Below are 16,276 nucleotides of genomic sequence, written 5' to 3'. Positions count from 1 at the left end.
CTCTCCCTATTTATTTCAGAACCCCCTTCCTGTCGCCCATTTCTGAAGAAGGGTCTAGGCCCGAAACATCAACTTTCCTGCTCCTCTGATGCTGCTTGGCCTGCTGTGTTCATCCAACTCTACACCTTGTTATCTCAGACTCCAGCATCGGTTGTCGCCACTGAACCATTGTCCAAATAATAACTTTTTCCCTCCAGCCCCTGACGTCAACCGCTTGTGCCCCGCCCCTCCACCAATAGGAAGTCATATTGTCAGCTTCCTTACCTGACAATAAGACGCTGTGTAACAAACAAAAAAGGCAATAAAACCATGACACAGGTGACGTAAAGGCGAAGGCAACCGTACAAATAAAATAATGTGGAAAAGAAAAGATAAGATGGCGAATGTAGGGATGTGGTGGCTACAAAGTGGCAGTGATGATGGGCAACAGCAACAGAAGAGGAAAGCAGCAGGTTCGTGTGATCACAATGCCGATGTTAGTCCTGAAGAGGAGGACGTGTCTGAGCTCAGACTTAATGCTGACAATGAGCAGAAGTGGGATGATTCCGATTCACTGTGGATTTTGTTACTAAATTACATGGAAACCGCTTTAACCTGGCACAGACCAAGATATAGCACTGTAATGTTCATCTCCTGTAATGTTCTGTTCTGGTAAGAATGAGATCGGCGAAATCCCTCCCCAAAATATGCGGGAAAGCATACAGAAGTGGGCTTGGGCATGCTTAACTTTAGCAACATTCTGTTCGGTAGCTGAATTTGATTTATATGATATTTCATCAGTCTTAATTTTATAACAAAATGCTATTTAAAGGTGGCTTCGGGGATCTGCAGTCTGCAGGTTATTTTTCTATGTAATACTGCAGACTCTGTCGCATAGGTTTCATTTTTCAGTCTGATAGCTTGCACGATATTTTTCAGTGTTTGCATCTCCACAGCACGTTGGGAATTATGATTCACTTTGGATGATAGATCTTAATGCGTCATCGCTCGTTCAATTGTTATCAACGGTAGAGTGAAGTATACAATGTCCAAATGTGCAAAGGAAGCATTAGGAAGTACGGTGGCTTAGTGATGACGACCGCTGCCTCACAGCGTTCGATTCCACCTTCGGCTGACCGCTTGTGTGGCGTTCGTACATTCTCCTCATGTCTTCCTCCGGTTTCCACCCACAATCCAAAAATTGTGCAAGTTAGGTAGATTAGCCACTCTAAATTGGACCTATGGTGTCCAGGGATGTGCAGATGTTTTAGCCATAGAGATGTAGGGTTACAGAGGAAGTGTAGGTGGATGAGTCTGGATGGGATGCGCTTTGGACGGCCGGAGTGGGTTTGTTGGGCCGAATGGTCTGTTTCCAAAGTATAGGGATTCTATGGAATTGTACTAAATAGATTCAAGCTTTATGTTTTTGAGATTAAATGCAGGAATGGAAGCTTTATCGAGCAACGTACACTACAAACCAATGCATGGGCCCTGCATAACGTGCAATTTGAAATTGCAGCTGCTGAATTTATTTTTCTAAAACTTCCGTTATGCCTTTCAGGTTTCTAGCTTCAACGTCTTGGAGGCTTTACTCCCTTCTTGCTTTGGGCTTCCTTTTGTTGGTTGTTGTGGAAAATGCGAAAGCTTTAATTTTGTTGGCCATGAAAGGTAAGCAGAATGCGTAAGTAATGTCCCTCTAAAAATGTTATCAAGGTTTAGAGAAGATAGTTTCTATATTCTTCATTCATGGCTTACCTTTTTACATGTCTGAGAACGTATAACAACGTATTGAAAGATGAAACGTTATTAAAACCGAAAGAACCGCGGATGCTGTAAATCAGGAACAAAAACAACGTTGCTGGAAAAGCTTAGCAGGTCTGACAGCATCGAAAGGTAAAAACAGAGTTGACGTTTCGGGTCCGATAACCATTCCTCAGAACTGAGAAACGTTATAACCTGGAATGGCCTGTTGATGGTACAACTCTGAAATTGCACCTTAGTTTCTAGTTTGTGTCTGATTACATTTGAGTGAACTGAAGATTTCATTTTAAATAAAGGATTAACAATATTCTAGATCTTGGTTTGCTGAGATCAGGAAAATATTCACTTTAAGAGATAGTACGAACTGCGGATGCTGGAGAAGGGTCCCGACCTGAAACATCAGCTTCCCTGCTCCTCTGATGCTGCTTGCCCAGCTGTGTTCCTCCAGCTCCACACTTAAGTTTAACTAAATAGCCTGTTACCAGTGCATCACCTTGTCACCAAGGCAGTGAGAGAGCTCAGGATTATGTGATGCCATCACTTCCAGAAATGATATATGCTGTCTGATTAAAATATCAGTCAGGTTAAACCACTGAAACGACATCTCCCCAAGTCTCTGGCTGTCTACATCCACCGTCCTCTCCCCCAACCCCCTTTTAAGCACTCCGTTTTATTGCTACCACTGTAATAATTTCAAAAATCAACCCTAAAGTATTCTCAGCTCTTTTCAGAGAGGTTTGGGAATTTAAGCCCTCTGTGGAGTCTCTTGGTCTGTGCTGGTAGAAGCAGAATTGACAGGTGACTCAATTTATTAATAAGGCCATCAACTGGATATTTCAAATACAGCAATTCTAGTCTGTTGACTAATTTATGTAGAAATGAGTGAAAGCCTGTTCTGTTGCACTGCATCATTTACAATTTAATTGAGATAGGACTGTGTGTGTGTGTGTGTGTGTGTGTGTGTGTGTGTGTGTGTGTGTGTGTGTGTGTAGCTTAACCTTTTGTCAGGTACCTTGTTGAATGCCTTCTGGAAGGTGTCCAAATACAACACATCTGCTGGTTCCCCTCTATCCACTCTGACTGAGACTTCCTCATGAAACTAATAAATTAGTCAGACACAATTTTCCTTTCATGAAGCCATGCTGAGTCTAACTTGATTAGATTATGATTTTCCCCGTGTTCTGCTATTACGACATTAATTGATTGAATACTTTTCCAACGATAATCGACCTAGTTACCAACATTTTACATACCCTCTTTTTGCACCCCTCCTCTTTTTATGTAGTTTTGTAATCCTCCAGTACCTCTCAAGAATCCAAGGATTTTTGTAAAATGACAACTCCTGCATCCATAGTTTCTGTAGCTACTTCTTTTAGGATACTTGGATACAAGCCATCAAGGACAGGGGACTTGTGTGCCTTTAACCCAATTAGATTGTTTAATACTACTCTCTAGCGATGGTACTTAATTCCTCCCCTCCCCCATATTCTTCCACCATAGAGATTGATGCAAAATATCTTTCGACTCCATTACTATTTCTTTGGTTCCCCATTACCATCTCCCCAAATCCACTTCTAAGGGTCTTATGACCCCTCTCCTTTTTAAATATTTAAAGAAGCTTCCATTGTGAGATTTTAAGCTTCTTGCTTGCTTGCTGTTGTAACTTTATTTTCACAGTCTTTGATATCTTCCTTTGCTGGGTTCTGAATTTATCCCAGTTTTAGGGCTATTGTTGACTTCACCTTTTATTTGCTTTTACTTTCAACTTAATATTCTCCTATTACTTACTTAGTCAACAATGGTTGTTTTATCCCTCTCTTAGAATCTCTCCTCCTGATTCCTAGGGGATCTTTTACTTTGAGGTCATTTATTAAACCTTGCCCCCTTAACAGATCCAGGATAGCCTGCTCCCTGGTTAGCTCCATGTCATGTTGCCCAAGGAAGCTATCCCTAATGCACTGTGAACTAGTTGCAGTAGCCACCCTTTCCAAGTTGTTTGGGTCAAGCAAAATGAAGATTTAAATCTTGCACAATTATTCTTTTTATATACTGTTATTATTTGTTGATTTATATGCTTTCGGACAGTGTGGCTACTCTTCCTGGGGGTCTGCACATGACTCCTACCGTGTCCTCTTTACCTCGCTGTTAGTTGCCTCCACCCAAATGGACTCTTCATCATCTGAGGCTAGATCATCACTCACAACTGTCCTCATTTAATTTCTTGTTAATAGTACTGCCCTATCATATTTTCTTTCCCTCCTGTTTTTTTGAAAGGTCAACCACTTCTGAATGTTAAGTTTCCAGTTTTGACCTCCTTGTAGCCATGCTTCCGTAGTGGCTATGAGATTGTATCCATTTATCTCTATTTGCGCCTTCATTTTGTCTCCCTTGTTCTAAATGCTTTGTGCATTAAGATACAAAGTATAGGCAGAGAAGTGGTGTAATGATATTGCTACTAGACTAGTACTCCAGATTATCAGTTAATTCTCTGGGAACGTATGTCAAATCTTACCACAGTAGATGATGGAATTTAAATTTTATTAATACAATTTGCAGTCGAAAGCTAGGTCACAGTAAGTCAATATGAAACTACCATCATATGTCCCTTAAAAAAAATTATCTGGATAATCAATGTATGCTACACCTAAAGGATTGTGAGTGTCTTTTTTTTAATAAAAGCAAAGTTTAACTGTTTTTTATAAAATTGTATATATTGTTGCACCTTGTCATGAAGTAACATTTAATTTTTAAAAACTTTGTGCTTGGTGATAGCTTGAAATAAATGATTAGATTCTTTTATAATTTGTTAGAGGTTAAATAAAATTCAGCAGTGGTCCTTTTTGGATGATAATTACAAATAGATAACCATGGAATACACCAGGTAAATCATGTTATGATCCTGTCACAGTGAGTAATCCTTTGCAATAGATAACCAAAGATATGAAGTGTATACAGTAGACATGCATTTCATGATGCCAGTGTTGTTACTTTTTGTTAAAATTAAGACCTGTTAGATATACCCTACCCTTGGGTTCAGAAATATAAATATTAAGATTAAAGTAACTCTGACTTCACAGAGCATTGACTAGGCCACAAATGGAATACTGTGTGTAGTTCTGATTGCCACACTATTGGGAGAGCATGATTGTGCTAGAGAGGGTGTAAAGGAAATTCACCAGGATGTTGCCTGGGATAGAAAATCTTCATCATGAGAAGACACTGGATAGGCTGGTTTTGTTGTCCCTGGAGAGGAGACAGAGGAAGGAACTGATTGAGGTGTACAAAATTATGAGAAGCTTTTGTAGGGTAGCTTGTAAGAAAACCTGCCCTGTGCCAGACGTGTCAGAGACCAGAGAATACAAATTTGAGGTGAGGGATAAGTAGTTTGTGGGAAATCCGGGTAAAAGGTTTTTCCACGGAGAGGATGATAGAAATATCGAACCTTCTGCCTGAGGTGGGTAGAGGCAGATACTGTTGTAACATTTTATGAAGCTCATCATTGGATGAGCAGTTAAAATGTCAGGGCATGTAGGCTATGGACCAAATGTAGGTAATAGCAATGAGTGTAGTTTCAATGTTTGGTAGCGGTCATTGATGTGTTGAGCACCCTTACACTCCCGTGAATAATTTAATTGAATCTATGATGCAATTTAGCCTGAAGTACAATAATAATTGCAGAATTTGGTTCATTGATTGGGATTTTGAAAATAAAAGAATCAAATATTCTTGAAATGAGAGTTTTGCTGCACAATGGCAACTTTTCAACTCTCGCGTTGTGCTACCCCTCTGTTTGATCCTTCACGTGCACAACTAACAAGGTTTGGACCAGTTGATCAAGGATTAAATGTATTTTATTTTCATATTAATATGTGACAAAATACAAAACTTACAACTTGCACAGAATACTATCTGTTAAGGTGCATAATGATCAGTCAGGGTTCTTTGTCCTATCGCTACGTCCCAGACACAGAATTGTTTTCATGAGTGTTGATCCCAGGTTCTGTCTGTCATTTATCATTGTCTTGGGTTTATATCTACATCTGGACCTATGCTTTTGTTGCTTTCCCATCAATGCAGAGTGACCGTAATTGACAGTCCAACATACCTCCATTCCGCTTGGCTCCAGGTTCCTTTTGTTTGAATCCAACAAGTATCCATCTCAATGTAGCTCTTTGCCCTGTTTCTTGTTGGGCACAAACAAAAGCAATGTTCTGATCGCAAAGGCTCTGCAAATCTCGTTTGCAGTTATTAATCCCTCTTTTATTACAGCTTGTAGTGTTCACTAAAGTCCAAAGTCTACATCCACCTTCAACACTTCCCCTTCCCCCAACCTTTTGAGTCATGTCTGACCAACTTGATTTGAATTTTGTTCAAAGAGGTGACCAGATGTGTGGATAAGAACAATGCTTTTGATGTAGTCTCCTTCGGAAAGGCTTCTAATAAGGTTCTGTATAGGAGACTAATAGCAAAGGTAAGAGCCCATGGAATCAAAGGAATTTTGGCAAATTGGGTCCACAATTGGCTGAGTTGCAGGAAGTAGAGTGTGATGATTGAGGGGAATTTTTCTGACTGGAAGTAATGTGACCAGTAGGGTCCCACAGGGTCTATGTTAGGGCCCTGGCTGCTTGTAGTTTATATAAATGATGTTGACCTTGAATTTAGGAGAGTTCATCAGTAGGTTTGTACATGGTGGGGGTGGGGGGGGGGGGGGGGTGGGGGCGCGACATGGCTAGCAGTGTTGCCTCACAGCGTCAGGGACCTGGGTTCAACTACACCCTCAGGTGACTGTTTTTGTGAAGTTTGCACATTCTCCCTGTGTCTGTGTGGGATTACTCCAGGTGCTCCGGTTTCCTCTCACAGTCCAAAGATGTACAGGTTAGGTGAATTAGCTGGGCTAAATTGCCCATAGTGTTCAGGGACGTGTAAATTAGGTGGGTTACAAGGGGCTGTGTCCGGTTAGGATGCTCTGAGGTTCATTGTGGACTCGTGGGGCCAAATGGCCTCTTTCCATGCTGTAGAAATTCTATGATCTATGATATGAAGATTGGTGGGGAAGTAACAAACGTGGAGGATAGTCTTATTCCACAACAGGATATAGGCATGTTGGTCAGATGGAGTTATCAGTGGAAAATGCAATTCAGTCTGGATAAGTATGAGGTGCTGCACTTGGGAAGGGAATACATGATGAACAGCAGGGGCATTGAGAATCAAAGGAATCTATGTGTGAATGTATATCAGTCCCTTTAACGCATCTGGACAGGTGGATAAAGTATGAATATTCTGTACAGTTCTGAAATCCACATTGTTAGGAGAGATGTGATAGCCCTGGGGAAAGGGTGCAGAGGAGATGTAGCAGTATGTTGCTTGGCTAGAGAGTTTTAGTTATGAAGAAAAATTGGACAGATTTGGGTTGTTTTCCATCGAGCAGAGTAGATTGAAAGAGGACATGTTTGAGATGTATAAAATTGATTGTTATATGTAAAGTAGACAGAAGAACGTTTTCCCCTTGATGGAGGAATCAATGACTGGGATCATACATGTAAGATAAGGGGCAGAAGGTTTAGAGGAGATGTGAGGAAAACTCTTTTTAACCAGAGGGTGATGGGAATCTGGAGCTCACTGCCTATAAGGGTGGTCGAGGCAGAAGCCCTTACAACATACAAGAAGTAGTTGTTTGTTAGCTCACCGAGCCGGTTATTTTATAGTATGCAGATGTTTCGTTACCCTTCTCAGCAACATCATCAATGCGACTTCTAATCGTTGGTGTTCAGCTTCCTTCCTTGCAGGGTCTATTTCTATGCATTTGTGAATGGAGCCCTGTGTTGAGAACCAGGCTTCCAAAAATTCCCTCGCGTGTCTGGTGTCTGCTTGACCTAGTATGGTTACTTCTTCCCGGATGAACTGATGGCCCTCATTGTCTGTGTGTATTGAGACAAGTGAATATTGGTAGTGTCTTTTTATTGCCATCTGGTGTTCATCTGTCCGAGTCATCAGTTTCCTCCCTGGTTGTCCAGTGTAATGTTTGTTGCACTCACGGCATTGTATTCTGTGGATCACGTTGGCCTTGTTTACTGTCAGTATGGGGTCTTTAGTCTTTGATAACATTGGGCGTGGTATTGCGCACAAACCTACAGCAATCATGATCTTATGCAGTCTTAGGAATCTGGTAGTCATTTCGATATATTTTTGATGCAGGGTAGCTTTGCTAGTGTCTTTTGTTGTACCGCGCCCTCTGATTGTCATTTAGTTTTTAGGCATCTGCAGACATAACTACTTGGGTATCCATTGTCAGTGAAAACTTTGTGTAGGTGTCCCTTTTTCATTTTCTGGAGTTCTGGGGTGCTGCAGTGTGATGCGCCTCATTTAAATAGTGTTTTGATGAAACTCAGTTTGTGTATGTTGAGGTACTTGCTACTGAAGATTAGGATTTGGTCCATTTGTTTGGCCTTTCTGTATACTTGGGTCTGGAGTTCGCTTTAGTCAGTCTCTCTACCATTACGTCGAAGCATGGGAGCTGTTTGTTGTTTTCTTACTCTCGAATGAAATTTGTGTGTGCGAAGATGTTGACAAGTTGGTAGGTTTCCTCTGCTTTTGTGTGTTTTGATTATTATAAATGTGTCGTCCACGTATCTTGCCCACGGTTTTGGTTGGATTGTACAAAGGACTGCATGTGTAAAGAAAATTACCGCACAGGAACAGGCCCTTTGGCCCTCCAAGCCTGCGCCGATCCAGATCCTCTGTCTAAACCTGTTGCCTATTTTCCAAGGATCTGTATCCCTCTGCTCCCTGCCCGTTCATGTATCTGTCTAGATACATCTTAAATGATGCTATCGTGCCCGCCTCTACCACCTCTGCTGGCAACGCGTTCCAGGCACCCGGCACACTCCGCGTAAAGAACTTTGTACGTGTATCTGCCTTGAACTGTGCCCCTCTCACCTTCAAATTGTGACCCCGCTAATTGAGTCCCCCACTCTGGGAAAAAGCTTTTTGCTATTCACCCTGTCTGTACCCCTCATGGTTTTGTAGACCTCAATAAGGCCCCCCCTCAACTTCTGTCTTTCTAATGTAAATAATCCTAATCTACTTAAACTCTGTTCATAGCTAGCACCCTCCATACCAGGCAACATCTGATGAACCTCCTCTGAACCTTCTCCAAAGCATCCACATGCTTTTGGTAATGTGGCGACCAGAACTGTACGCAATATTCCAAATGTGGTCGAACCAAAATCCTATCTAACTGTAACATGACCTGCCAGCTCATGTACTCAGTACCACGTCCGATGAACGAAAGCATGCCGTTTGCCTTCTTGACCACTCTGTTGACCTGCATTGCCTCCTTCAGGGTACAATGGACCTGAACACCCAGATCTCTGTGTATCAATTTTCCCCAGGGCTTTTCCATTTACCTTATAGCTCGCTCTTAAATTGGATCTTCCAAAATGTATCACCTCACATTTGCCTGGATTAAACTCAATCTGCCATTTCTCTGCCCAAAGCTCCAATCTATTTATATTCTGCTGCAATCTCCAACAGTCCCCTTCACTATCTGCTACTCCACCAATCTTGGTGTCACCTGCAAACTTGCTAATTGGACCATCTATACCTTCGTCCAGATCATTTATGTATATCACAGACAACAGTGGCCCCAACACGGATCCCTGTGGAACACCACTGGTCACAGTTCTCCATTTTGAGAAATTCCCTTCCACTACAACTCTTTGTCCCCTGTTGCCCAGCCAGTTCTCTGTCCATCTAGCTAATAGACCCTGGACCCCATGTGACTTCACTTTCTCCATCAGCCTACCATGGGTATCCTTATTGAATGCCTTACTGAAGTCCATGACATCTGTAGCCCTTCCCTCGATATATCAGCTTTGTCACTTCCTCAAAGAATTCTATCAAGTTGGTAAGACAAAACCTTGCTGTCTTTCATTATTAAGCCCATTTTCTTCCAAATGTAAATAGACCCTGTCTCTCAATATCTTCTCCAGCAGCTTTCCCACCTCTGACATCAGGCTCACCGGTCTATAATTACCTGGATTATCTTTGCTACCCTTCCTAAACAAGGGGACAGCATTGGCAATTCACCAGTCCTCCGGGACCGTACCTGTGTCGAAGGATGCTGCAAAGATATCTCTTAAGGCCCCAGCTATTTCCTCTCTTGCGTCCCTCAGTAACCTGGGATGCATCCTATCCAGATCTGGGGACTTGTTCACCCTAATGCCTTTTAGAATACCCGACACTTCCCCCCCACCCACTTATGCTGACTTGATCTAGAGTAATAAAACATCTATCCCTGACCTCAACATCCGTCATATCCCTCTCCTCAGTGAATACTGGCACAAAGTACTCATTAAGAATCTCAGAGTTAGTGGGAACTGCAGATACTGGAGAATCTGAGATAACAAGATGTAGAGCTGGATGAATACATCAGACCAAGCAGCAAACCATTTTAACTCCCCCTCCCATTCCTCAGACGACATGTCCATCCTGGGCCTCCTGCAGTGCCACAACAATGCCATCCAAAGGTTGCAGGAACAGCAACTCATATCCTGCTTGGGAACCCTGCATCCCAGTGGTATCAATGTGGACTTCAAAAGCTTCAATCTCCCATCCCCCTAATCCCCAAACCAGCCCTGCTCATCCTTGCCTCCCTAACCTGGCCTTCCTCCCACCTATTCCCTCCTCCCACCTTAAGCCCCACCCCCATCTCCTACCTACTGGCTTCATCCCGCCCCCTTGACCTGTCCGTGCTCCCTGGACTGACCTATCCCCTCCCTAACTCCCCACGTACACTCGCCTTTACTGGCTCCATCCACAGCTCTTTGACCTGTCTGTCTCCTCTCCACCTATCTTCTCCTCTATCCATCTTCTATCTGCCTCCGTCTCTCTCCCTATTTATTTCAGAACCCCCATCCCTTACCCTATTTCTAGAGAATGGTCTAGGCCCAAAACGTCAGCTTTCCTGCTCCTCTGATGCTGCTTGGCCTGCTGTGTTCATCCAGCTCTACACCTTGTTATCTCTTCAGGAATCTCACTCATTTTCTCTGAATCCTTGCATAACTTCCCTCCTTTGTCCTTGAGTAGGCCAACCTTTTCCCTAGTTACCCTCATGCTCCTTATGTATGAATGTGCAGTAAAAATACATGACCAATATTCAGTTCCATCAACACATACTGACAATGAAGACCATCAATTTGGCTGGGAAAAAGTGATCATACTTGGACAAGTGAACACCAGGAATTTCTGGAAGCATGGTTCTCAGCACCGGACTCCATTAACAAATACATAGAATCAACCCCGTGTACCGATTGCTGTGGAAACAACAGAACCAAAGTGACAAAACCATTACACCAGAGGACTACATAAATCCAGAAGGAAGCAGAACACCAACACTTCAATTCAAGGTTGCACTGATGATGTTGCATAGAAGCGTAATGAAACATCTGCACTCCACAGAACAACCGGCTCAGCGAGCTAGCTGAGTTACAACCCGAGCTACAAACCCGAGTCACAACCCGAGCTACAAATTTTCCTTAAGACCTTAGTAACATTTAAGAAATATTTGGATGTGCGCTGGGAATGCCAAGACACACAGCCTGTGGACCAAATGCTAAAAAATGGGATTAGAATAGATAAGTGGTGTTTTGTGAACAGCATGAGCTGAATGGTCTTTATCTGTGCTGTTAATCTATGTGACACTATGACATGAGCTCCTGCAGATCATATTCTGTCATCACCTCGCATCTCCCAAACACATTTGTTGATTTATGTGTTATGTTTCAACGTTACCAAGCAAGATTAGTAAAGTACGGTACAAGCATTGCAAACAGTCTTAAGAATATATTTTAAATGCAAACTTCATTTGTGCCTTTTAAACAGCTGATCTTTCTTTTGACCGTGCTGCTGAGTGAAGGTTTTTGAGATACATGAAGGTTTTGCTGTCACCTCTGCTTCTATTGTCTAAACATAGCCTTAATAAATATTCAATATATCAAAATTAACATTACAATGACTACAAGATGTAAAATGATCCTAATCCACAAATCTATATTCACATTTTCACTTCAATTTCAGATAAGTACCCTCCAAGTGGTTTCATTTATTTCCGCTACTTTTTTTGTGCCTTTTCTCTTTCCTGTTGCGGTTTATAATTTTGTTCCTGTACTTAGTAGGCCTCATCTTACCATAATTATATTTTCTGGCTAATTAGGCGTAGAGTAAGAACAATAATCAATATGCTGTGCTAATCAGTCTTCAATATTTTCTGTGGCATCAAGAGTTGCCCTTTGTTGTGGATGGATATCTGCCAACTCAACTTGCCCTACCCTAGAGGGTAAGGAAGAAATGGACCTCTGTCATTAGTTGGTGGAACAAAGGATACCTCCATGTACAAATTCATTCTGATACAAGGTATGCACAATATTCCCCTTCTCCCTTAGAGGTCACATAAGCTATTCATTTTTTACTTCATTGACTGCCTTCATAACTCATTTTATTGATATAATCACAGTACAGTTAAGGCCACACAGTGCTTCCTCAGACCCATACTAGATCTGTATTTTCTTTCTGACACCCTGTGAGACTGGTTCCCATCCTTAAGTTGTATCAGCCATAATGGGAACTGCAGGTGCTGGAGAATCCGAGATAACAAAGTCTAGAGCTGGGTGAACACAGCAGGCTAAGCAGCATCTTAGGAGCACCACAGCTGACATTTCGAGCACATCAGCTTTTGTGCTCCTAAGATGCTGCTTGGCCTGCTGTGTTCATCCAGCTCCACACTTTGTTATCCCATCCTTAAGTTGTTACTTTGTATCACATTCTGATGTACACATGTAATATATGTTATGGTACTGTTTTCTGATTACTACAATATCTTCCACCCAAAATTATATTGCAAGGCATATCAGTGGCCACATGAGGCACTGCTGCTACCATTCCCTGCTCCCTGGAGCAGCTAGTTACTAATATACAAATGTAGGTTAATCCTGTAAGCTGGCCTGGAGTCAAATGGCTGGATTTCAATGCAAGGTTTGTAAATTCAGTCATTAATTGACTCACAAAAGTACCTCTCCATGCTGAGAGATAGCAAGTATTGCAGTTGTTGGAGTTAGAAATAACACGGTGTGTCGCTGGAGGAACACAGGAGGCCAGGCAGCATCAGAGGAGCAGGAATGTTGACATTTCAGGTCGGGACCATTCTTCAGAAAGGATTTTCTTAAGAAGGGTCCTGACTGGAAATGTCAGCTTTCCTGCTCCTCTGATGCTGCCTGGCCTGCTGTGTTCCTCCAGCTCCACACTGTGTTATCTCTACCTCTCCTGACTGTATCTGTTACAGTTTTTCTTGCTTGTTCATAGAATCGTAGAATCCCAACAGTGAGGAAGCAGGACATTTGGCCCATGATGTTCACATTGACCCACTGAAGAGCATCCCACACTGACCCTGACCCACCCCCTCCCCACCCTATCCTTGTAACCCTCCTTCTAACCTTGCATTTATCATGGCTAATCCACCTAGCCTACACATCTCTGGACATTATGGGCAATTTAGCTTAGCCAATCCACCTAAGTTGCCCATCTTTGGACTGTGGGAGGAAACTGGAGTACCTGGAGAAAACTCACGCAGACACAGGGAAAATGTGCATACTCCGCACAGAAAGTCGCTCAAGGGCAGAATCAAACCCTGGTCTTCTGCACTGTGAGGCAGCAGTGCTAACCACTGAACTACCGTGCCACCCTGTTGTATCACTTGGTTCCCATATGCCAAGCAAATGCTTGTAACGGTGTTGTTACCTTTTGTTGAGCTTTTTTACTAGTCTACTAATATCTTTAGCTTGATGCCCAACATTAGATGCTGATAAATTTAGCAGTTCTCACTTGTGATCTTCCTGCATTCCCTTGTCCATCCCAAAGAATGTTTTCTAACTGCCTGGTGCGAATCTTTAACTTTGGGTTCAATCTAACAATATCCAAGGAAATTACTAATCTATGTTCAAGTTTTAAGCCCCATTATCATGTCTTTGCTGTTTTCCCTTTTTCGTTTTCCCAAGTTGGGACCTTAGCTTGCAAACCTAGTGGCTTGTGCTCTTGCTCAAGTATCTGTTCAAGTAATTCCTTGTATAGCTGTTGGGTTACATCAGAACACCAAGTGGGATTGTAAACAGCACCAGTTCATGGTGTACATTGCCATCCTATTATCCTCAATCAGCACCAGTTCCTTGGACATGGTGGCATTTCTAGGCATGGTATTTCACTGGTCATGATTGTGACTATAGTTGCTACAGGCGATGGGGTTCTTTTCTTCTTCTGATAATAATTCCACAACGTCACCAGAAAACATTGCCTTTTATTTTCTTTGTACATTACATTACAATCTTTTCTGCATAACAGCTTTATGTCAGCGCTGCTCTTTTTTAGGAAGGAGGAAATGTTTCCACGATAGTTGAGCTCCTAATTTGCATCTAAAACAACTGACACTTTGCATATCTGTGCAAATGGTTTGATTTACCTGGTCCATTGTAGTAGTAATATCAACAATATGACAACAGGAACATTCAAATCAGGTGCTGTTTTAATTGTATGTTCTTTCATTTGAAAACTGTTGAAAACTTTTCACCTTCTGCTGTTGACAGGCCGAAGCTTGCCAGGATTAATTGAATCAGAGGGAAAAAGAAAACCACATGTAAGACTGTGCGTTCCACCTCCCCTTGAAATATGTGCTTTCTATCTGTCCCATTTTAGCCAGTATTTGATTGCTATCAATGAGATAGCAAGGGTAAGGCAACTTTACAAACACTAATAGCTGAAATGTCTGATCAAATGTCTTTAGCTGCTTTTCCTCAGAGCAGATTTTGCTTTTAGTGATAGGTTGCTGTGCATTTACTACTGCTTGCTCCTTCTCTCGGCAGTTGTCTTTCCATGTTTAATTATCTTGCAAATATCAAGATAACAACTGTTCTTATTTACAGTTCTTTATTTAGACTGATTTCCTATCTTTTTTGTGACTCAGACACCCTTAACATCCTCTAATTTTTGATTTTTCTCCATCTTTATCTTCTTTTTGAGTTTAACCTAATTCACCTCACAGAGTAAGCATACTTCTTCACCAGGCCCCAGAGAATAATTTACATCTGGTTCTTCCAGATTCATTGCTTGGATTTTTTTACTTGCAGTGGAATATTCCCAAAATTTGGTGAACACTGTTCTGTGTTCAGAGATTAGTAAGGGAATGGAACGCTTTGCCTGCAACGGTAGTAGATCCGCCAACTTTAAGTCATCATTAAACAAGCATTTGGACGTACATGGAATAGTGTAGGTTACATGGGTTTCAGATTGGTACGACAGGTCGGCACAACATCGAGGGCCGAAGGGCCTGTACTGTGCTGAAATGTTCTATGTTCTATGTGTATTCTATGCCTCACTGTTATCATCTGATGATGCTTCTTGCGCTCTTGGTCTCTCCTATCCTAACATATCCAACATCGTGTTGATTATTATTTTGTTTTCAATTCATTGAAATGATACCAACTGGCTTTATATATGATATACTAAGTGACCTAGCCTATTTTTGGGAATAAAAAGGTCCAAACCTGTTGGACCTGGACCACAACTTCTTGCCCCAATTCTACGGGTTTCACATTTCCATCAAAATAGTCTTTACTCCATTTTTGCTTTCTTCCCATGTCTTACTGCCTGATAACCTACTAGTTTCCCAATAATGTCACAAATTTCTGATGGCTTATTGTGACTAGCTCTTGTTCAGAACGTCCAAATCCCAGCAATAAATACCTTTATTCCTGTCTTTGACATATGCACAGTCATAAACGTGTGGGGAGTAACTCAGTAGAACTGGATATTACCTTTCTAACCACACAGGGAGAACTACATTGCATGTGGAATTGTTTTATTGTAAGTTCCTTCTTGTAATCACCTTTTGACTTCTGTTCATTCTTTCTACTATTCTGTTAGACTGAAGGTGGTAAGCATTGTGGAATTTTGGATTGTCAAAATCTTGCATCCTGGGCAATTATGTGAGAGCCTCGATCTGACTAAATGGTGTGTGGCAGTTCCCATCAGGTGAACACCTGTGTGTAAAAAAAACCATAAATTTTTGTAGCAAAAGCTTCCACCCCTTTTATTAAATGTATAATCAATTTCCAAAATGTATTTGAATTAATCCTTGCATGAGGGTAGTGATCCCACGTAATGAATCTGCAAGTTTTCCAGGCTCCATTCACTGGTTGCAAATGCCTCAGCACTCCTTCCTGAGCTTACTGATCCATGATGTTTTGAGCACAAAGCACACGGTTTTCCACATAGCACTTCATATCTTCTCCCATCCCAGGCAACAGTGCAATTTCTTTGTTCTGTTTACTGTAGTCTCCAATCCTGATGTCCTCAAATGTCATATGACTGATTATCTGATTTCTGTCTGGTCTGGTATTGTATACTTACCTTCCTTCACTACAAGTTGTTTGTCAATTAAATACTACAATTTCATCAGTTCCACTCAGTTGGGAATTCTGCTTTCTGTACC

The 16,276-nt window shown here is 41.8% G+C and overlaps 1 protein-coding gene across 1 annotated transcript in view; it reads left to right on the top strand.

Moving 5' to 3' along the window:
• Window positions 1-255: 255 nt before the first annotated feature.
• Window positions 256-16,276, top strand: part of retreg1 (reticulophagy regulator 1) — a 69,697-nt gene continuing 53,676 nt past the window's right edge. The window contains exons 1-2 of the mRNA XM_059653788.1: window positions 256-651; window positions 1,541-1,647. Of these exons, the coding sequence (XP_059509771.1) occupies window positions 356-651; window positions 1,541-1,647 (403 nt within the window). The 5' untranslated portion in view covers window positions 256-355. The remainder of the gene's footprint in view (window positions 652-1,540; window positions 1,648-16,276) is intronic.

The sequence above is a fragment of the Stegostoma tigrinum genome, chromosome 2, assembly GCF_030684315.1.
Source record: "Stegostoma tigrinum isolate sSteTig4 chromosome 2, sSteTig4.hap1, whole genome shotgun sequence".
Taxonomy (NCBI): Eukaryota; Metazoa; Chordata; class Chondrichthyes; order Orectolobiformes; family Stegostomatidae; genus Stegostoma; species Stegostoma tigrinum.
The sequence above is the reverse complement of the archived record's forward strand: the minus strand, read 5'-3'. Positions and strand labels throughout refer to the sequence as shown.